This window comes from Staurois parvus, unplaced genomic scaffold (genome assembly GCF_062004578.1).
Source record: "Staurois parvus isolate SC_StPar_1 unplaced genomic scaffold, SC_StPar_1.0 ptg000634l, whole genome shotgun sequence".
NCBI classification, from domain to species: domain Eukaryota; kingdom Metazoa; phylum Chordata; class Amphibia; order Anura; family Ranidae; genus Staurois; species Staurois parvus.
In genome coordinates, this window is record NW_028318430.1 from 9,551,459 (window position 1) to 9,575,646 (window position 24,188).

The 24,188-nt window shown below is 41.3% G+C and overlaps 2 protein-coding genes across 2 annotated transcripts in view; both read right to left on the minus strand.

The window, feature by feature from the left end:
* F10 (coagulation factor X) overlaps positions 1–2,721 on the minus strand; it is a 30,483-nt gene extending 27,762 nt beyond the window's left edge. Inside the window, exon 1 of the mRNA XM_089693561.1 lies at positions 2,447–2,721. Coding sequence (XP_089549687.1) covers positions 2,447–2,516 — 70 coding nt within the window. The 5' untranslated portion in view covers positions 2,517–2,721. The remainder of the gene's footprint in view (positions 1–2,446) is intronic.
* Positions 2,722–13,720: 10,999 nt separating this feature from the next.
* Positions 13,721–24,188, minus strand: part of F7 (coagulation factor VII) — a 33,417-nt gene continuing 22,949 nt past the window's right edge. The window contains exons 6-8 of the mRNA XM_089693562.1: positions 21,282–21,382; positions 19,390–19,516; positions 13,721–14,459 (exon numbers count right to left, since the gene is read on the minus strand). Of these exons, the coding sequence (XP_089549688.1) occupies positions 13,900–14,459; positions 19,390–19,516; positions 21,282–21,382 (788 nt within the window). The 3' untranslated portion in view covers positions 13,721–13,899. The remainder of the gene's footprint in view (positions 14,460–19,389; positions 19,517–21,281; positions 21,383–24,188) is intronic.

The following is a 24,188-nucleotide window of genomic DNA, read 5'->3' on the forward strand; positions in this document are numbered from 1 at the left end:
TAAATTCAGTAAAGCATGCTTGGTATACTCACTGTGGAACTTAAGTGGTTAATCCCCTGCATTATGCAAAAAGGATGTTTGATCCTCTCTTCGCTGATCCTCCCCTTCTTCTACTGTCCCTAATCTAACTGCTGATAGAACAGAACCTTGGGGGCAAGCTGCATATGCTCAGTTTGGTGTGTATTGCTAGAGAGCTTTAATTTCTTTGTAGAGTGCATGTGATCAGCACAGGGCCAGTCAGCACTGTACAGACAGAGGGTTAGGGGTCCTGCAGCCTCATAGGACAATCAGGGGAGAATGAAAACTCCTCCTACAAGCTTTAACCAGTGTTCTGCTGGAAACTGATAGAAGTCACAAGACTGCTCTAACTGCTGATGAAAAAAGGTATTTAGCAGTTTAAAGTTACTAAAATAATTGCATTTCCATATTCTATGTACTGTGGGAGACCAGACAGAGTGAATGCAGGGTCCTGGGTTTATTAACAGTTTAATTACAATTTAAAGTAGCATTAAATCCTCAGCGTTTTATTGCTGAACACAGTAAAATAAACATTTCCCAGTAAACCATGTGTTAGCATACTTACCCCAGTACTTGCAGTTTACAATTTTAAGTGCTACTAGCTCTTGATCTCACAGTGCTGCTTCCCTGAACTTCCAGCCTTCACAGGAAAGACTTGACAGTGGACAGTGCACTCTCCAGCCAGTCTGTTAGCTTAGAAAAAGGAGGAGGAGGAATAGGGGGAGCAGATAGTGCCCCATGGCTATGTTCTTCTATTGATGTACAAAGGGTAGGAAGACACAACTCTAGTCTCTGCATGCAAGGATGGCTCCATAGGATGCAGCAAATTAAAGGAGCAACCCTGAAACAGGAAATCTGGGGCAGTGCTCATGGTAGCAGCTTAAACTGGTATATAAGCAAAGATTAAAAGATAAACAAGATACATGCTTAGTAAATTAATAAATCAGGTGCTAAAATTGCTAGAGAGTTTAATATTAGGCTGAGTTTGTACTTGTACAAGTATCTTGGAACTAGTTTAGCAAAAGTAAACCTATCGAGACAAATCTATTCTAAATGGAAAGGATTTTCAATTTTAGAACTAATTATCAGGCATTGCACATGGCCTTGTCCAATTACAGAAAACATACTGTATTACAGCAAATTTCAAATATCTGTAAGGTCCCTTATCTATTGAAATATGTACTGAAGCCTTTATTATATTTTAATATTGACATTATTGGTAATTTATGTATATGTCAAGCATTAGAATTACACATGAATTTTAATATATTTTGCTGACGCACTGCAGAAATAGCATTGGATAATTAAACATATTCCTATGCTATTCAAACATTAAATATACATAACAGTACTATAACATGATAGAGAATTCTCTTCTGACTTACGTTCTCTGATTTGTGGAAGTAGAACACTATGCGGCTGTGACCAGACCCTCAGACAATTATTTATTCATCTGACATTCATGAATATGCAATGGTTGGTGCTGCTGCGCAGTAGGCTGCAATCCTATCGTTATTTAATCAGGCGCAAGTCCATTTTCAAATATCTTAATGGCTCTGCTGCAATTGTGTGTATATACAGTATATATATATATATATATCACAGATTGGAAAATCATTTAGATTATGCGAACATTTACGCATACCATTACCTCTTATATAGCTAATATACGTATACTAGTGGTCTCCAAACTACGGCCCAGGGGCCGGATGTGGCTCTTTGCTTGCCCTTATCTGGCCCTTGGGGCCCCACTGATACAAGATACTATTCCTCTCACTGACAACAACAAGGGGGCATAATTCCTGCTATTGACATCAGCAACAGGCACTATTCCTCCCATTGACACCTACGATGGGACACTATTCCTCCCATTTACACCAACAATTTGGCACTATTCCTCTCACTGAAACAAACCATGAGGCACTATTCCCACTGTCACTAGCAACAAGGCACCATACTTCCCACTGACACCAACAAAGGGGCATTATTTTTCCAACTTTCACCAAGAATAGGGCACTATTCCTCCCATTGACACCTACGATGGGGCACTATTCCTCCCATTTACACAAACAACTGGGCACTATTCCTCTCTGAAACAAATCATGAGGCACTATTGCTCCCACTGTCACTAACAACGGACACCATACTTCCCACTGACACCAACATTGGGGCACTATTTCTCCAACTTCCACCAAGAGTAGGGCACTATTCCTCCCCTAATGCCAAAGATGCACTGTTTACTCCCAATGACATAGGACAATTTCTACTCCCAATGGCCACAGTCTGGCCCCCCTAAAATCTGAAAGCCAGTAAACTGGCCCTTTGTTTAGAAAGTTTGGAGATCCCTGATGTATACCATCAGAAGACTTTCCACACAATAAAGTGTCACCCAAGGCACCCAACACATTTAAATAAGAGATATTCTTACCATTTTGTGGCTGTTCCAGGAGAACGACAGGTAGAAATGTTAGAATGATCAGGTATGTCTTTCCAGCCATGCTGTGATCTTATTTAAGGAAATCTCTCAATTCCCTTTGTGTAGCTGATGTGACAATGAGAGTCACGAGTTCAAGCTGCAGCTTGCTAAGGGAAATTAGGAAATTCCTGCCCCGAAAACAAAATACTGAAAAGAAAGCGGACAGTCCTCTCTGTTAAAGCCACATCTCATTAGAAGCCATTGACAACCTAAATGTTATGTTTAGAATATACCCAATGCAATGGAAAGAAAGGGACTACATAGAGACGGCAATTTCTGAAAATATGTTTGTTTGTATTATATTATGCAACTTGTCCCTCTGCATTCAGATACCTTGTATTTGTTCAGTTCACATATTCAAAGGGCAAAGAACAGACTGAGCACTGACATATCGAATGGCTCATAACCAGATTACATTCAAAGTCCTGCATGGGGATCAGACCTAACCGGGTTGGAAAATCTTTGTTAAGTGAACATTCAATGCAGTGATGATATATAAACAATGATTGCATTCATTGAATTCACCACCTTTACTTACATTATATAACACACACAAATCCACGATTGATAAACAAATCTGTATGACTGAAGAGTTCTGGAAAATACTGCATGCAAAAGATCAGCACTATAGGAAAATAAAACATGGTGATGCTTTGAAGGGATGATCCACCTAATAGGAATATGTTCATTATAGGTGGAGCCTGGTGGGCTCAGTCAGTTCCTGGCCTCTTGGATACTCTGACAGTGAGATTCCAGTGTCATTAATCCTGACTCCTGTCCTCCAGAGTGTTATGGGGATTTTCTCACCCTTTGTGTGTTTCAGCTCCTCCTATTGCATTCTCTGCAGGGGCGGACTAACAACTCATGGGGCCCCCGGGCAATAGGGGATCATGGGGCCCCTGTGTCCTCGCCCACACTCAAACCACACCAAAAAAAAGCCTCTGAAAGGTACCAGGGGCATCTCATGGGGCCCCCTACTGACCTTGGGCCCTCGGGCAGTGCCCGAGTGCTCAAATGGTCAGTCTGCCCCTGATTCTCTATAATAGAAAATAAACAAAATTCCAACAAGAAGAGCAGGAACCCCTAATGATGGTCACAGATACTTCATTCATGTCTACCAATACCAGCCTGGTGCCTTGTGCTGCAGTGCAGCGACGTGTGCGGTCATCCAGTGTGCCAAGAAAAATGTGGACATGCTGCATTTTTCTGTGCTGCACTGTGCCACACATTATACCAGTGGTGTGGTGTAAATTGGACACATATATGGGGGTTAGAAAAAAAAGAAGGAAACACTACATGATTTGAAGGTTTGAAAGTGACATGTTTCTTGATGAAAGCAAAAGTGATGTAACATTATTTTGCTTCCGCTGTGTGATGAGACACCTAGCTAACAGGTGGGAAGCCTCACTTATGTCATTCATAATGTGTGCTGCTAGTAACATGGAGCTTACTGAGCTCCACAGTGGGCAAACTGTTGGTGTCCGCTTAGCTGGCCCGGAATAAGAAAATATGTGCTGCAAAAGTGACTGCATTCTTATGCTTCCGCTGTGTGATGAGACACCTAGCTAACAGGTCGGAAGCCTCACTTTCGTCATTCACTGCGTGTGCTGCTAGTAACATGGAGCTTACTGAGCTCCACAGTGGGCAAACTGTTGGTGTCCGCTTAGCTGGCCCGGAATAAGAAAATATGTGCTGCAAAAGTGACTGCATTCTTATGCTTCCGCTGTGTGATGAGACACCTAGCTAACAGGTCGGAAGCCTCACTTTCGTCATTCACTGCATGTGCTGCTAGTTACATGGAGCTTACTGAGCTCCACAGTGGGCAAATTTTCGGTGTCCGCTTAGCATGCCTGGAATAAGAAAATATGTGCTGCAAAAGTGACTGCATTCTTTTGCTTCCGCTGTGTGATGAGACACCTAGCTAACAGGTGGGAAGCCTCACTTTCGTCATTCACTGTATGCACTGCTAGTAACATGGAGCTTACTGAGCTCCACAGTGGGCAAATTGTCAGTGTCCGCTTAGCTGGCCCAGAATAAGAACATACAGTGAAGTATTTGAACACCCGTGGATTTTTCAAGTTCTCCCACTTAGAAATCATGGAGGGGTCTGAAATTCACATTGTAGGTGCATTCCCACTCTGAGAGACAGAATTAAAAAAAAAATTCAGGAAATCACATTGTATGATTTTTAAAGAATTTATTTGTCTTGCACTGCTGAACATAAGTATTTGAACACCTGAGAAAATCAGTGTTAATATTTGGTACAAAAGCCTTTATTTGCAATTACAGAGGTCAAACATTTCCTGTAGTTCTTGACCAGGTTTGCACACACTGCAACAGGGATTTTGGCCCACTCCTCCACACAGATCTCCTCTAGATCTGTCAGGTTTCGGGGCTGTCGCTGAGCAACACGGAGTTTCAGCTCCCTCCAAAGATGTTCTATTGGATTTAGGTCTGGAGACTGGCTAGGCCACTCCAGAACCTTGATATGCTTCTTACGGAGCCACTCCCTGGTTATCCTGGCTGTGTGCTTCGGGTCGTTGTCATGTTGGAAGACCCAGCCACGACCCATCTTCAATGCTCTGACTGAGGGAAGGATGTTGTTGCTCAAAATCTCACAATAAATGCCCCATTCATTCTCTCCTTAATACAGTACAGTCGTCCTGTCCCCTTTGCAGAAAAGCACCCCCAAAGCATAATGTTACCACCCCCATGCTTCACAGTTGGGATGGTGTTCTTGGGATGCAACTCATCCTTCTTTTTCCGCCAAACATGACGAGTGAAGTTTAGACCAAAAAGTTCTACTTTGGTCTCATCTGACCACATGACTTTCTCCCATGCCTCCTCTGGATCATCCAGATGGTCATTGACAAACTTCAGACAGGCCTGGACATGTGATGACTTGAGGAGGGGAACCTTCCGTGCAATGGATGATTTGAAACCATGACGGCGTAGTGTTCTACCGACAGTGACCTTTGAAACTGTGGTCCCAGCTCTCTTCATGTCATTGACCAGCTCCTCCCTTGTAGTTCTGGACTGATTCCTCACCTTTCTTATCATCAGTGATACCCCACGAGGTGAAATCTTGCATGGAACCCCAGTCCGAGGGAGACTGACGGTCATCTTTAGCCTCTTCCATTTTCTAACAATTGCTCCAACAGTTGATCTATTTTCACCAAGCTGCTTGGCAATTGCCCCGTAGCCCTTTCTAGCCTTGTGGAGGTCCACAATTTTGTCTCTGGTGTCTTTTGACAGCTCTCTGGTCTTGCCCATGGTAGTAGTTGGTGTCTGACTGACTGTGGGGTGGACAGGTGTCTTTAAAGAGCTCAGACAGTTGCTACTAAGTTAGATTAATGAGCGGAGTAGAGGTGGACTTTTTAAAGGCACAGTAACAGGTCTTTGAGAGCCAGAATTCTTGCTGTTTCTTAGGTGTTCAAATATTTATGTTCAGCAGTGCAAGACAAATAAATTCTTTAAAAATCATACAATGTGATTTCCTGAATTTTTTTCTTTAATTCTGTCTCTCAGAGTGGGAATGCACCTACAATGTGAATTTCAGACCCCTCCATGATTTCTAAGTGGGAGAACTTGCAAAATCGCAGGGTGTTCAAATACTTCTGTTCCTCACTATATGTGCTGCAAAAGTGACTGCATTCTTATACTTCCGCTGTGTGACGAGACACCTAGCTAACAGGTCGGAAGCCTCACTTTCATCATTCACTGTGTGCACTGCTAGTAACAGGGAGCTTACTGAGATCCACAGTGGGCAAATTGTTGGTGCCCGCTTAGCTGGCCTGGAATAAGAAAACGTGCTGCAAAAGTGACTGCATTCTTTTGCTTATGCTGTGCGATGAGACACCTAGCTAACAAGTGAAAAGCCTCACTTTTGTCATTCACAGCGTATGCACTGTGTACACTAGTAACATGGAGCTTACTGAGCTCCACAGTGGGCAAATTGTTGGTGCCCACTTAGCTAGCCCGGAATAAGAAAACGTGCTGCAAAAGTGACTGCAGAGCTTAAAGTGTTACTAAACCCACAACAGTAAAAATCAGTCTGTATATGCAGTAAAGCATGCTTGATATACTCACTGTGGAACCTAAGGGGTTAATCCTCTGCATTGTGTAAAAATGCTGTTTGATCCCAACTTCTCTGATCCTCCTCTTCTATCGGTGTCCCCCTCTTATCTCCTGATAAGGCATATTGTGTGGAGACACTCTACACATGCTCAATTTGGTGTGTATTGCTAGAGAGGTTTTTTTCTCCTTTCTTGGGAGAGTGCATGTGATCAGCACAGGGCCAATCAGCACTGTCCAGACAGAGGTCAGAGGTTCTGAATCCTTCTAGAGCAAAAAGAAAACTCCTCCTACAAGCTTTAACCAGTGCTCTGCTGAAGCCACAAGACTGCTCTACTGATGAGAAAAGGTATTTAGCAGTTTATATTTACTAAAATAACTGCATTTCCATGTTGTGTGTACTGTGGGAGACCAGATATAGTGAATGCAGGGTCCTGGGTTTAGTATCACTTTAATCTCAGCCCCATGAAGACGGAGATTGAGCTCTGCAGTCACTTTTGCAGCAGATGTTTTCTTATACCGGGTCACAATCCTGCGCAATGTCCTTTTGTCTCTTTTGATCAGTTGACCATGCTGACTGCGCTTATGCTCATCAGATAACGTTTTCCCAAAAACTGTGTACGCCGTCATAACCTTTGATACTGTACCTTGCGACACGGCAAATAAATTGCCAACTTCAGTCACAGAGGTACCATCTAAGCGGCACTATTTTCCCTCTCTGAAACTCAGTAAGCTCCATGTTACTCTATGTTACTAGTAGTAACATGGTACTCTGTGTTAGTACTTCACGTTACTAGCAGCGCACACAGTGAATGATGAAAGTAAGGCTTCCCAACTGAGAGCTAGGTGTCTCATCACACAGTGGATGCAAAATAATGTTATATCACTTCTGTTTTCAATGCAAAATATGTTGTCACTTTCACACCTGCAAGAAATGTAGTGTTTATATATTTTTGTACAGTAGCGTTACAAACTTTTGTTAGGTTAGTGGACGCCCTGAAATGTATCCCCATTTTAAAAGCCTTACTGACTTACTGTAAATTGATCATACTGTGTGCTGTAAAATAGTGATGATAATTCATTGTTTATATACTGTGCCCTTATTATTTTTATGATGGGAACATACACTTCTGTTCACCATTCTCAGAATTGCATGGCCATAACGTCCAGGAAAAAGAAGTGTGTGCAGGGAAATGAGATAAGCCTGAGCTGACATTTCCTGAGAACCCATGTTATTCCGTATGCTCTTACAGAACAGCAAGGCTACAGCCAGGCAGTATGAAACAGTTTCTGTATTTCATCTGAGGACCTGTCCTAAGAGTCCACTGCTATTCTACAGGTATAATAGGAACTTCTCTGTATAACTTGTGAACACACTGTTTGTTTAAAGAATACTGAAACCCCTGATGTGTCCTGAAATATTTCATTTTTCTCCTGTAGATGTAGACACCATTAGAATGGTGAGAGGCTGAAAATGTGCCGTACATAAAATTCAAGATTCCCTTACCTGGGGTGCCGCAGCTGCCCTGTACAACCTGAATGGGAAACCGGTCAGAATTTTATGCCTGGCATAATGTCAGCCGATCACCGCCGTGTGTCTTACACAAAATATCAGCTTTAATAATTATTTCACAGGATTATTATTATAAAGGATTTCTATAGTTTCAACAGTTTACGCAGCGCTTTACAATATATATATATATTGTACTCTAAAGGAGTGATAATTGCATTTTAGTACAGCCTTCTCTCAAGCGGGCCACTTCCGAATAGCAACTTTGTAGTAGCTAAAAACTTCTTTGTCTGGTGTCTTGGGTCATTTGTAATCAGCTAGAGTTGCTACCGTAACTGACTACAATGCTTATCTATGTAGCTACAAATCACTGGTATGTCATGGTCAGCTGAATTGAATATATTTCTTTACACCTTCCCGCCTATAGCAGATTGATGGGCAGGTGGGACACTCCCCGTTGTGACTGGGCGTCATATGACATCCTGTCAAAACGAGACGCTCATGTGGCTGCGCAGCGGCGCGATCTGTGTCCACAGAACACAACCGATGACCTATCACTGCACCGGCCCAGTGTCATGTGACCGCTGTGACCAATCACATGTCAATTGTATACAATGAATGGCTTCCTGTCATGCCATCTATTGTATACAATTATGTTGTTAGCCCTGATTGATCAAAGCAGTCACATGATACAGACAGGGCCAATCACAGCCCATCTGTATCATGTGATGAGCTTTGCCCAATCACAGCTAATCACAACAAAAAGTTTCATTCAGTAACAAAGATTGCAAATATCAATGAAATACATGGGTATTAGCAATCATAATGTATAAAAAAAAATGCTGATTATTTGCCCAGAGTAGTTCAATGTTACTATGTTAACATTGTATTGCTTTGGTCACAGTGTGCTGAAAAATAAAATAGTGAAAAAATGTAATAAAAAATAATAGAAACGTTTGAAAAAAAATACAAATTCAATTATTATTATTATTATTTTCACCAAATAAATGCAGCACAATGCATGTTGACCTAAATTTATGAAGAAATGTTATTTATTTGCAAAATTTTATAATAGAAACGAAGAGCAAAGCTTTTTGTTTTATTTAGCAAACAATAAAAAACTCAGTGGTAATTAAATACCACCATAAGAAAGCTCTATTTGTGTGGAAAAAATGATAAAAATTTCATATGGGTACAGTGTTGCATGACTGCGCAACTGTCATTCAAAGTGCAAAAGTGCTGAAAGCTGAAAATTGGCCTGGGCAGGAAGGGGGTAAAAGGGGTATTGAAGTGGTTAAATAGCAATGTGGTGCCGTGCTCCACTATCAATTAATAAACAACTTAAATCATCCAACAAATGAACTATTGTATAAGTGTCCATGCAAAATCCGTGGTTATCTTGCACCCACTGTCATGTAGAAATGGAATGCTCCTCAGGTCACCTTGTGTAATATATCCAAAAACAATATGTGTACACCTCCACTGGTTGTGCTCTCACCTTCTGCATATGACCAAACCGCTAAGTCAGGTCATATATAGCATGTGTCCCTTATTTGGACTGTGGTGAGATGGTAGTGCTGTCCAGTGGGTCTGGGTTTCCTTCACTGTCCTAGTAATCCTCCTCCATCAGATCAAATGCCAAAAAAGATAACCAAAACATAGTGCTTTATCCTGTGTCCTGTCCGTACAGTGCTGCTGTATTAAACCTCCTCTCAGCAAAGTGTTGCTGAGAGGAGGTTTCATACAGCAGCACTGTATGGACAAAGCAATGTGCTTACAGTGTAAAGCACACATAGTAAAACAGCACACAGTTAACCCTAACCCTTTGATGGCCCCAGATGTTAACCCCTTCCTGCCCAGTGTCACTAGAACAGTGTCAGTGTCACTGATCACTGTATTGCTGTCACTTGGGATGTCAGTGAAAGTCAGTTCCCCACCAGTGGCAGAATGCCGCAGTCCCGCTATAAGTCGCTGATCGCCGCCATTACTAGTAACAAAATAAAAATAAAAAAATCCTGTATCTATATATATATACTTGTAGAGATGTGCTGGTTGCTTTAAATCTTAAAGAGCAGTTGCAAAGGGTTTTTTTTTCTTTTCTCTCTTTGTGAGTGACAGACAGGAAAAGCAGGACTGTGCTCTAATTGGTTGGTGCTACAGCTGAGAAGGATCCACCAATAGCAGCACTGTTGGAGCTGAACTTATGATGGGCTGTGGGGGAAAGGAGAGAGGAAAAAAGGAAGAAGAAGCACATGTGGGGAAGCAGACATTTTCAGGGGACCGCATGGAGCAAGGGCTCCTGGTGTAAAGTCTCACTCTCTGTGCTGCTAGAGCCCCTGGGGTGGGAGTGTGTAGCAGAGGAATTGTTGCAGGAGGACAGTGTGGAAATCAAGGATTGTCCTGCCTGACACTCAGGATTACAGCCACTCAAGCGCATGTCTCTCTCAAAGTCTGGAGCTGCTGAAAGAGACATTATTTCTACTACTGTCTAATACTATCTAGAGGACAATCCAGAAACAGTGAGTACTCTGTGATAAAAGGGGATTTTGATATTGCTGCACTTTCTGTTCATCTCTGGAGAATGGTCATGAGAAAGCCTGCTCTCTAATTCTCAGAGTGACACAGATCTTGGAAAGCCCAAGCTGCTCAGAATTAGCTATTCCTGCTGCTGATTGATGAGAGAACTATGTCTCTGTATATTACTGGTTTTCTCCTCAAGACTTGTGCTGTGGCTGAAGAGTGTGTTTAGTTTCAAGTCCGCACAGAAGCTTGGTGTTCTGAATATACTGAGCAAGTGTCAGTATATCAGGATTTCACCTGTATGGTAAAGATTTGTTGAAGTGTTGTTTTTCTTCTATTGCAATGTTCACTGGAAGATTCTGCTTAAAGGAGACTGTGCTATCCTGCTACCCCTGGATTACAAATACTCTCCCATGCAGAGAGTGAGCGCTCTTCCATTGATTAAAGGGCCCCAACGTTGAGAGACTTTAAGTTTCATCCCACTGGCCAGTGGTTAGGTAGGACATTTCTGCTCTAGATAGTATTGCTCTAGCAAGTGTCAATAAACTGCTAAATCTCAGTAACAGTTATTGTTTCATGTGTCAATGTCACTCTCATATGTCACCCTAGTCAGTGTGATACTAGTCAGTTTTTGGAGAATTTGGCGAGTGAGTTGTGACTTCTTATTAACTGTGTTATGCAAAGTGGTATCTGTGTTTTAAGTACATTACCTGTGTTAAATCAGCTAGTTCTTTTTCAGGGTTTGTCTTCTTCAATAAAATCCATCAAAAATATTCTCAGAGTGTCGAAGTGTTCTGGGTATAATCGGAGGTGTCACCAGATTCAGGTGGGAGCTGAACCTATATATCTAGCCAAGCATCACCCAAGGGTGTGCTACATACTGCCATTTGTAAATGGTATAACTTTATACGTATACTAATTAATTTACATGTATTTACATGTATTGGGGATTTTTTTTTAGCAGAGACATGTAGCGGAATACATTTTGGCCTAAATTTATGACAAAATTAGATTTAAAAAAAAAATTTTTTACTGGACATGTTTAATAGCAAAGTGTCAAAAATATTAGGTTTTTTTTCCAAATGTTTTCTTTATAGTACAAAAAATAAAAAATGCAGAGGCAATCAAATACCACCAAAAGAAAGCTCTATTTGGGAAAAAAAGGATGTAAATTTAATTTGGGTGCAGCATTGCATGACAGCGCAATTGTCCGGTAAAATAGCACAGCACCGTATTGCAAAAAATGGCCTGGTGTGGAAGGGGGGCAAAGGGGTTAAAGGAACATTTTGAAAATCAGATCTCAATGGGGAAAAATATCACGAAGGATATCTATACTGATATGGATTGCGTAATGTGTTAGGAACATAACGATGCCCCATCGTTTGTTGGAAATGAAAATTACCAATATACAGAGGACTGAATTCAAAGACACCCTGAAATTCAAAGTGAAAAAATGATGCAGCAGGCTAGTCCATTTTGCAGAAATTTCATTACAGCAACTCAAAATGGTACTCAGTAGTTTGTATGGCCCCCCTGGACCAGGGCATCACTGAGCTCATGGACAGTCTAAGGTGCAACCTGGTGGCATCTGATGGACCGAAACATGATATCCCAGAGGTGTTCTATTGGATTTAGGTCAGGCAAGCATAGGGTCCATTCAATGGTATCAATTCCTTCATCCTCCAGGAACTGCCTGCATACTCTCGCCACATGAGGACGGCATTGTCGTGCACCAGGAGGAACCCAGGATCCACAGCACCAGCGTAGGGTCTGACAATGGGTCTAAGGAATTCATCCCAATACCTAATGGCAGTCAGGGTGCCATTGTCTAGCCTGTAGAGGTCTGTGCGTCCCTCCATGGAAATGCCTTCCCAGACCATCACTGACCCACCACCAAAACGGTCATGCTGAACGATGTTACAGGCAGCATAATGTTCTCCACGGCTTCTCCAATCGAGCTCTATGGTGTCGGGCCATGAGCACTAGAGGATGTCGGGCTCTCAGGCCACCCTCAAAGTCTGTTTCTGATTGTTTGGTCAGAGACATTCACAAGTACCAGTGTCCTGAGGGGGTAATTTTGTGGGGCTCTGCCAGTGCTCATCCTGTTTCTCCTTGCACAAAGGAGCAGATACCGGTCCTGCTGATGGGTTAAGGACCTTCTACAGCCCTGTCCACTCTCCTCGTGCATTACCGTGGCAGCTCTGAGGAAGGGAGCTCGACTCCTGAAATGCGTTAGCACTTTCCACTATAGTATCCCCACTGTCTGGGACCTGCATCTGTAAGCAGCTCTGAGGAAGGGAGCTTGACTCCCGAAACGTGTTAGACTTTCCACTATAGGATCCCCGCTGTCTGGGACCTTCATCTGTGGCTCTTTCTCTATTCTTATCACTTATTGGTTTGTGAGTATCCATTTGTTTTATTACAATAAATTTCCTTTTATCACAGTTTTTTGTTAGCATCAAGATTCCCTAATCTTTAGAGAGCTGCACCTCAGCGAGTGACAAATTCCATGATCCTATGCAGCATGAAGATCTGAGCGCTGGTTTTTGGATTATATTGGAGATCTCTCCTACAGTAACTGCCTGTCTCCTGGAATCTCCTATATGCTCTTGAGACTGTGCTAGGAGACACAGCAGTCTTCTGGCAATGGCACGTATTGATGTGCCATCCTGGAGGAGTTGTTCTGCCTGTGCAACCTCTGTAGGATCTAGGTATTGCCTCATGCTCAGTGGTGTATTTGGGTTTTGTGCTGTCCTAGGCAACATAAGATGGCTCAGGAGTGGCAGCTGCAGAGAAGAGGATTTTGTCAGGACATCGCTGGATAGGTTGCATGTACTGATGTGAATGTACAACATATAAAGTGCTGCATAAATTGTCAGCACTGCATAAATATGTAAATTTATTGCATCTATTTAGAGTCAGTCACACTGCAACATTTGGTGCCTGATCAAGGATCACTGAAGCATGTCAGGATCATGGATCAAGGATCAGGATCAGGGATCACTGAAGCACGGCCAGCATGATTTGACACTGTATGCAAGCCGCAGACTCTGTTATTCTATATACATACATATGATGATTGCAAATGTGTGCACACATGAAAAAAGGGAGTATACAATAAATCACATTTAGCTGTATGCTGTGTTTATTAAGACATTCATTTATTGCTCTGCTTTGTGTAGGTTATAGGTTAGCCTTAAATGACAGTATGAGGACGTACTCATTTTATGTAACAAAGATCAACAGACACTTTATTTCGAATATTTAAATAGATGTAGATTATGCCAGGTAACAAGCACATTCAAGTAGTAGTATGATTCATGTGCTTGTTTATCCACGTTGTATATCGGGACACTCTTGTATAAACACCATACTTGTCTACTTTAGCACAGCCCAGGCCCCAGCTGACAATACCAGTGAGGTAATATGTTCCTTTATACTTTGTGATATATGGGCCACCACTGTCACCTTTACATGCATCTTTGGAGCCATCGGTGTAGCCAGCACAAAACATATTTTCTGTAATATTCAACCCTGTTTGTTCTCTACACTGCTGACTCTTAACTCGAGGCAGTTTTACCCTCATCAAGATGTCAGGAGTTGCCCCACCTTCCAACAGGCGACCCCAGCCGCTGACTGTGGATGAGCTGCTGAGGTGCAAGAGAACTCTTACAGAAAACTGTGTCTCCGGCAGGCACATGGGAACCACATAGTCTGTGTAATTGACGGAAGCATTCAATCTAAGAAGCGCAATGTCATGGTCATAGTTTGCTGTAACCTTACGATAATTTTCATGAATAATTATTTGAACTACTCTGCGCTCTTGTTCTGTTCCTTCAAGGACGCTGATTTTATGGTCACCTGCAAAGGAAGAAGATAATTTAATAATAGGAGTAATAATAATAATAATCGCACTGCAGTGATGATAAATATTGATATTAGAATAGAACTATGCCCCCATATCTTAACTTACAGTGTTCTCTTAGTCCCCATGCAAGGTCTCAAGGATATCTGTTAAATCTACCAGTAAATTTCACCTAATTTCATTATTTAGAGATTTGGATGTATCTGAATTCTGAATTACAATAGGAGCAAATTTAAATGAATCCAAAATTACGTTTGAAATAGCAAATTACACTGTTCAACAAATTTTTATTTTTTGCCAGTTTTGGAAACAAAAGGATCCATTTCTTAATGAATTTCACATTCTGAGTTCAAATTTAACAATGAAATTTGTCAATTGGCTCTAGTTTTTCTGTAAACGGAAAGTTTTCTACTATAGGCGTAATGACTACATAATGCACAATAATTATATAGATAGATGTCTTTCCACAAATATAAAGCAAGTGATATTGACTACATAACAAAGCCTAAATGGCATAATATATTGCATAGGATTACCAAGAAAAATTATAGCCATAAGCTAAGTTGAATTATTTTAATACTTAGGATTCTCACTAGTTTTGTCTTCAGTTTGTGGCGGTTTTGCTTCTTTTGGCTTTTCTCTTGCATTCGAGGAAAGGGCTATCTCTTACAACTGCACGTGACTACACGCTTCAGGTTCTTCCTCACTTGACTCAACCACGAAGGATTCTGGTGCTTTAGGAATTGGTAGCCCCTCTCCATGAGGAACTGGACGTATTGCCGATGGAATATTTGGATAGTGCACAGATATAACTTTTTCTTCTTATTTAGCCCTTTTACAATTACTAACATGATCTGTTGGCTCTCTCCAAATCATTGGCACAGCGAAAGGCATAGATGCCTTTTTTCCATTCAACCATTGCTCCAGTGCCGTCCCACAAGAATTGCAGCATATATGTGGTGCCCAGCTCTTGTCCTGGTCTCCTATCTTGCAGCCAAAATACAAGTTGTAGGCTTTCTTAATAATTCCTGTTATCCTCCTTTTTTGTGAGCTAAAAGTTATTTCACCGCAGATATAGCAGAAATTATCTGCTTTATTCACACAAGTTCGAGGCATTACTGAGTAGCCTATATAAGCATAAAACAAAATGTAAAGACGCTGTCGAACTACAATCAGCTACAGATACTGCAGATTTTATGCAGTGAAGTGATGCAATTAAAGGCTAATATTGCATCATCTCAGTATACATGCAATTTTCTATTGGTCACCAGTATCAATTGCGCAATATGCAGCTGAAGTTGCATCATAATTTTGAATGGCTTACGTCATTAGATGGGTGAATATATCATGGAAACTAGAGCCAATCAACATTTTTTAGGGTCATTTTCGTTTTCAGCACCCCAAAATTATGTAAGATTAGCTAATTTTATGCCCAAAACTTTTTACCTGTTGAACAGTGTTATCCAAACTTGAATCGAATTCGAAAATGAATACGAAATGTAAACATATTGCTGATTTCCTTCAAAGACTGTGCTTATTAGTGTACCTTAGCAACTTGTCCTCCGGAAGATTTACTGACCAGGCCCTGTTTTGCTATTCGGCATTGCACAATTTCAACTGGTAATTGCGCAGCCATGTAACGCTGTACCCAAACAAAATGTATGTCCTTTTTCCACACTTAGAGCTTTCTTTTGGTGGTATTTGGTCACCACTGGGTTTTTTATTTTTTGTGATATAAATGAAAAAAAGACTGAAAATTTTGAAAATAAAAAGTTTTCTACTTTCGGTTATAAAAAATATCCAGTAAACTCAAAGTTAGTAAAAAATTTAAGCAAAAATGTATTCTGCTACATGTCTTTGGTAACAAAAAAAAGTTATAGCGTCTACAAACTATGTTATATACTGTATATTGAAATTTACGCAGCTTTCTGACTGCCTAACACATTTCTAAAGTGCTAAAATGCCAGTACAAAACCCCCCTAAATTACCCATTTTTGGAAGGTAGACACCCAAAGGAATTTGCTGAGAGGTATTTTGAGTCCATGCAAGAATTTATTTTTTGTCACAAATTTTTGGAAAATGACAACAGAGCTTAAATGACATATTGCTCATGCATGCCATGGGCATATGTGTAATAACACCCCAAAACTCGTTCTGCTACTTCTCCCAAGTATGGGAATACCACTAGTGAGTGACGTTTTGGCAGTCTAGTTACATACAGGCCCCAAAAATCCAATGACCACCTTCAGGCTTTCAAAGGGTATACAGTATTTCCTCGTGTCAATTCCTCACTACCTATCACAATTTTGGAGGCCCTAAAATGCCAGGATAGTACAAACACCCCCCTCCCCCCCAATGACCCTTTTTTGGACCGCAGGCAACTCAAGGAATTTGATAAGAGTCATGGTGAGTATTTTACAGATATCATTTTTTATCACAGGGTTTTGAAAAAGAAAAAAAGAAAATAAAAAATACATTATTTTCATGTCCTTTCTTCGTTTTCCAAACAAATGAGATTTGAAAAATACTCACCATGCCCCTTAGCAAATACCTTGGAGTGTCTACTTTCCAAAAAGGGGTCATTTGGGGGGGGGGGGGGGGGGGGAGTGCTTCTACTATCCTGGCATTTCAAGGCCAACATTAGAAGCTTATGCCACACATCACCAACTCTTCTAACCACTTGAAGAACAAGCCTTTTCTGACACTTGAAAAACATGAAAAAAATGTTTTTTTTTGCTAGAAAATTACTTTGAATCCCCAAACATTATATGTTTTTTAAAGCAGAGGCCCTAGAGAATAAAACAGTGGGTGTTGAAATTTTTTACGTCACAGTATTTGCGCAGCGATTTTTCAAATGCAATTTTTTTTCGAAAAAAATGCACTTTTTAGAATTTTAAAGCACAAAAACACAATATATTGCCCAATTGTTTGATAAACTATAAAAGATGTTACGCCACTTGAATGGATACAAAACATGACATGCTTTAAAATTGTGCACGCCTATGCAACGGCAACAAACTACATACATTTTTAATATCCATAGGCGATGCTTTAAAAGCCTTTACAGATTACCACTTTAGATTTACACAGGAGGTCTAGTGCTAGAATTACTGCCCTCAATTTGACGTTTGTGGTGATATTTCACATGCATGGTGCAATCTCTGTTTACATGCCGACACGGGAACTCCGCTTGCGTTTGCTTTTGCGCGTGAGCACGGAGGGGATGTTTTTTTTTAAATTATTTAATTATTTGTTTTGCTTATTTTTTACACTATCCCTTTCACTTTTATTGTTATCACAGGGAATGCAAATATCTCCTGTGAAAGCAATAGGCAGTGACAGGTACTCTTTTCTAAGAAATCTGGGGTCTATTAGACTCCAGATCTCTCCTCCGCCCTTAAAGCATATGATCACAGCAAGATCAGTTTTGACAGATGCTTTCCCAATTTTAATATGGCGCTGCTTATATCTGGTGAAACCGAAATGATGAAATGCTCGTAGCTTTCGGTCACTTAGATCAGTGACCCGGGGGCCAGATCTGACCCTTTGCTTGCTTTTATTCAGCCCTTAGTGCAATATTACTCCCACTTATATATGGAACTATTCCTCCCACTGACACCAGCAATTGGCCATAACTACTACCACTGACACCAATGATGGACCATTCACTATTCCATCCTCTGACACCAGCGATGTGGTACTATTCTTCCTACTGACACCAACAATTGGGCACTATTCCTCCCACTGACATCAATGATTGTGCGCTATTTCCCCCACTTATCCAAGGCACCATTTTCCAACTGACACCAACAATTGGACATAATTGCTGCCACTGACACCAACAATACAAGGAACTATTCCTCCCACTGACACCAAATGATGGGGCATTATTCCATTCACTATTCCATACACTAACACTAACGATTGGGGTACTATTCCTCCCATTGACACCAACAATGAGGCATAATTCCTGCCACTGACACCAAGGATGGGGCACTATTCCTTACACCATGGGTTGCAGGAAAGAAATATCGCTAGATTCCCCCATGAACAGCTAGTATTGATGGGGGAATCCCTCCTGTGGAGCTCTTGTGTTCTCTTGATGGGGGGTGGATGTGGGGGGCTCAGTGTCTCTGCTGGGAGAACAACCTGTCACTATTGCTAGTGGCTATAGCTGCTGACAATAATTGAATGGAAAATCCGACATGTTGGTTGTACCCAAGTAGATCGATCCCCTCCAACCCTATTCTTGTGCCAGTGGATGGTGTGCATAAGTGAAGGCATAACATGCTTTTAATGACTATATTCGACATAATTGTTATGCATGTAAGGTATACAAACAGATAGTAGCTTTGATCATGTGAGTTTTATGTTAGTTCATTTAATTAATTTTGTATACATCACATAACATTTCCACCATAATTTCCTATAGAAACATTTAGTGGTATTTCATGCATAGCATCAAGGTATTTGGGGTCCAGCACATATTGATACTCCTGTAGTCCCACAATTTGTATATGTGATAATGATGATAACTTACCTATAATTTTATGTAACATATTCTGTGGGGCCCATAATGGAGGCTTTTATGTTGTGAAAATTGGTATTATCTGATAAAATCACATATATGTAAACAGTATATGAACAAGCAATACCTAACTAAATTTTGATATTCAGTATTTCCGATTTGATTCTAATACTTTTGAAAATTCTAATCCATTCAAAAAACTAAACAGATTACAAAAACAAATTATTTTAATTTATCAAATGCAGCAAAATGAAACTGTTAACGGATCCAACAAATGTTTTCATTCTGTTCATGTCCCTATGACATATAGGGGCTTTTAAAGCCCCTGAAACATCAACAACAATTGATGATTGACAGATTGTCATTATTTATTTTTTGTTTGTCTCATTTATACTTACCAAGCACAGCGGATAATTTGTTTACAAAATTTGGCTTTACACAGTGTGCAGCAGTGATAACCCAGTTTGGTGCAATTAAGGTCCCTCCACAAATAGTTTCAGGTCTTTTGTCCAAGACCAGCCTAGCCTGCAAACATACAAAATGGTTATATTCTGCCTTGTAACAATGCTTCATATACATTGCAAAACAAAAGCAATACTTGAGAAATATCTAACACAGTTGATGAGCAGTGTGGGTATTGTTATTGCAGCGCCAGTATCTTGGGTCCAGTTCTCACTAGTCTAGAACACTATCCGAAGGAAGTTTGTACTTCCTTCCTGTGTAATTGTTTTTTTTGTTTTTTTTTTACTAACCTTAGACAATTATGTACGTACAGTTTGTATGCTCTCTGTAAAATGCAATATACTAGGATAGAGCTATAATAATAAGGCAATAAATACATTTAGTTGTGTGTTTAAATAATCATACTAGTAATACTACAGTAGATAGACAACCAATATGATAATTTTTGATGTGCAAATCATAGACATGGATTATGGCCTGTGCAGCCAATGCAGGAAAACAATGGCCTTTGAGGTCCTGTAGCCCATTACAGGTAGGGAATGCTCTTGTTTCTAAGGAGCATCAGGCTCTCAAAGGCTGGAGAACAGCCAAGGTACATGAATGATAGTACTTCAGCTGGGTGAATGTATGGATTGATTTTCACCTTATGGTACCTGCATAGTTCCCGTGACATCAGTAAGAAAAGCCAGCAGTGTAGATCCAATGGGGATTCAGGTACTTCAGGTATTTATTTTATTTATTTATTTCACGTACTTATATAGCGCCGTCAATTTACACAGCGCTTTACACATATATATTGTACATACACATCAGTCCCTAACCCTCAAGGGGCATTCAATCTAAGGTCCCTAACTTACATTCATACATACACATACTAGGGCCAATTTTTACAGGATCCAATTAACCTAACAGCATGTCTATGGAGTGTGGAAGGAAACCGGAGTATCCAGAGGAAACCCACGCAGGCACAGAGAGAACATGAAAACTCCAGGCAGGTGATGCTGTGGCTGGGATTTGAGCCAACGACCCTAGTACTGCAAGGCGGAAGTGCTAACCATTTAGCCACTGTGCTGCCCCATAGGTAAGTAATCAATGTGCACAAAAAGAGGGCCTTTTTCCCACTGACACCAAGAATAGTGGGCTCTTCACCCACTGACACCATTGATAGGGGCATTACAGTGATCAATATACTATGACCTTTCTCCGAAATTAAGCGTAAGGGGGGCAATTAAACTGACCAACAATATAGCAGGGGAATTTACACCATTATATTAGGGTCACTGGTCACTGATGTTAATGCTCTACTCCCATTACACTGGTGCTTAGGGCAAATGACCCTGTTAGATTGGTGCTCAATGCTCATATCAGCATTATATTGGTGGACAGCGTAAATGCCTCCCTTACATTGGTGCTTAGTGTAAACACCTGCATTACTTTGATGGTCAGTGTGAATACCCCATTACATTGGTGCTCTGTGTGAATGACCCTATTACATAGGCAGTCAGTATGAATGCCCCAGTTACATTGGTGTTCAGTGTAATTGGAGAGGGTCCCCTTTACATTGGTGGCCAGAGGGAGCAGGGACCCCTAAAATTCATAGACATTGGGAGAAGGGCCTCGTTTACATTGATGGTCAGTGTAGTGACCCATTACTTTAATAGTCAGTAGGAAGAATTCTGCATATATTGGTCATCAGAAGAAAGAAGAGAGGATAGGCTCTATTAGACTCATGCGGCTGGCACCGGAAAGTGACATTAATGCTGGAATTCAGCGGGAATCATTAGGGGGGAGATCAAAATGCTATTGCTACTAGGATATGTAGGCTCACCTGCCAGGGACACTCCCCCTTTGGACACTGTTCACCGCCAACAATCCGAAGAAGTGCTTTCTTTTTCTTCAACACAGGTATTTGTCCACATGGATAGGTTACTGAAAAATATTGAGGCTAGTTATAGCGTAGTACCCTCCTCTAGGCTAAATTTAGTTTGTGGCTTCACTGCACTCAGTGAAGCAGTACTCTTGTTTTTAGCTGGTCAGGGTTTCCTAAACTGGGTGTTTGACTTTTCTCACCTGCTTCTGGGAAAGGTTCCAGACTATAGAGCAGGGAGAGTGAAATGTCCAGTATAAATATTTATTATTCCCCAGCCAATCCCTGGAAGGAGGCATCCACAAGTTGGCTGGGGATGTAATAAATATTTGAGAGGATTCTAGAGTTTCCTTTCCTCTCCAGGGACGGTTTCTGTTCTCCTGGAGATGCTGCACCTGGGAGATAGCTACTGAGAAAGGAAACAGCAGTCCAGGCCTCAGCAGGTGCTTGGCTGATGGCCTGGAGATGATTGTTAAATGATTATTTGCTGGAGGCCACTGTCCTAAAGTGTTGGTGAAGGATCTTTTATCTCTCTCATTGAGGATCTACCTATGGATTCTGGGTAGCAGACTGCTCCTGGAACATTATGAGTAAGACTTGACTTGGGACTGCAGTGTGTGCCTGCTCCTGTGAAGATCTACTAAGAAGTCTGTCCTCCCATTTATTGCTATTTTTGTTTTGGAGTATCCTGCTCCCTGAACCTATCTCCTGTTCAAGTTATTCAGCAATAAATTCTAAAAAAGACATCCCCTAGACTGAGCCTGTATTGTCAGTGTGTATGGAACTGTGCTTGTGACTGGCTGCCTCTGTGCTAATGAGGGTGACCTTGGTTATTCTCAGTGGCCCTTCCAGGGGTGAGTGCTGCAATAGCATAGAACACAAACATGCTGCAATGAACAGGCAACATGTTTAGAGGGAAACTATAATAGTTTGGGGTACATTTTTATAAGTTTAAAAGATTTTATTCAATAGTGTTTACATATAAAATTAGCACACATGACGAAGGATATCCAGAGCACTATGGGTTAGCTACAGAGATGGGACAGCAAAAGTAGCTATCTCTGTCACTGAAGCATCCACTGAGTGCCAAGAAAAGGAATGAGGTAATCCTCTGACTCATCCACTCATATACTGTATGTAAACATCACCCTGAGCTAATTACCTCTGCAAACAGCAGACTTTTTAAAACACAAGTAAGGAGTAGCAATAAACTGAAGTTTTAGTCTGTACACTAGTTCAAACCGAATCTTGGCTGTTCAGGCTTTTAGATGAATGCCTGAACATTTACCCATTCAGCAGGAGCTGAACATCATGTACAAGAGCGGTATTACTTCCGCTATTATACATGAGATTTTCCTGCAGTCAGTAGATTTAAAGTGGAGATCCAGTGAAAAGGTGAAAAAATATGATTCAGTTGCTACAAAAACTGCAGCTGCTGACTTTTAAAAAACAGCCACTCATCTGTCCCACGATCCCGCGGTGTCCTCCCCAAAGCCCATTTCACCAGCCCTCCTGTGTTCACGGCACTGGCATCTTTAGTGCGGCTTCACAGTCAGGTACCCATTGAACATGTGCGAGTAGTGCGGCACTTTCTGAACGGTCCCATAGTTTTCTGGGATCTGTCACATGTCCCAGAAGACTACGGGGAAGGGAGGGACAACAACTACTCCAGCTTCCTATCACCTAGGCGATTGCAGCAGAAGCGGGAGAGGGTACCTGTCAATTTTGGGTACCTGCTCCCCAAAGGCACCAATCCTTAATAGGGAGCAAGGGACCAGTCCTTAAAGTGGAACTTCCCCTTTTGGGTGGAGCTCCGCTTTAAGTATGCAAACACCCTGAGTCTCTAACAGCCAGTGACACCACTGGCCCATTCTTTTCCATGTCCGGGAAAACCTGGCCATGTAAGCAAAGGGATGGGACAGTTAAAAATAAAAATAGCTTTGGGTTCCCCCAAAATTGATAGCAGACCCTTAAGGCTCTCAGCCAAAAGGAATTCTTTAAAAAACATTTTTGCTTTCATACATGTCCCCCAGGGCAGTGCTCAGCCCCCATGTCATTAGTTTGACCATCCCTTGCCTATTATGCTAGAAAATTGCCATAACTGATATTTAACATTCATCTGCTATTAAGTTCAGTGGGGTTTGATTATCTACACTCACTCCTCAATTGTATGTATCGAGGCAGCTATAGTTGTCACCAGGCTGGAATACAAAAAATGTTTGCATTTGTTTATCATCAGCACATGAGGGGTGGGGAGATTAGCCGCTTCCTGCCTGCCCTATAGCAGAAATACTGCTACAGGGTGGCACTGGTTCACAAAATCACGTATATATACATGATTTTGCATTTCTGGGTAGGGGGGCGTGCGCCAGGCACGCACGATCCCCTACCCGTTCACAGCACAGCCATCCAGAGCAGTGTACTTACAGTGAAGCACACAGACACCGACCCATAGTAAAACACACACAGCACACAGTTAACCCTTTGATCACCCCTCATGTTAACCCCTTCCTGCCCAGTGTCATTAGTACAGTGTTCGTGCTTTTTTTTTTTTAGCACTGATCACTGTATTGGGGTCACTGGGGATGTCAGGGACACCAAGGCAGCTCCCCCCAGTATCAGAATGTCTGCTGCAGTCCCACTATAAGTCGCTATTTGCCGCCATTATTAGTTAAAAAAAAACAAAAAATCCCAGTATATACAGTATATCTCCATTTGTAAACGCTAGAACTTTCACATAAACCAATTAATTTACACGTACTGGGATTTTTTTTTAGCAAAGACATGTAGCAGAATACATTTTGGCCTAAATTTATGATGAAATTTGATTTTTTTAAGTTTTTTTACTAGACGTGTTTAATAGCAAAA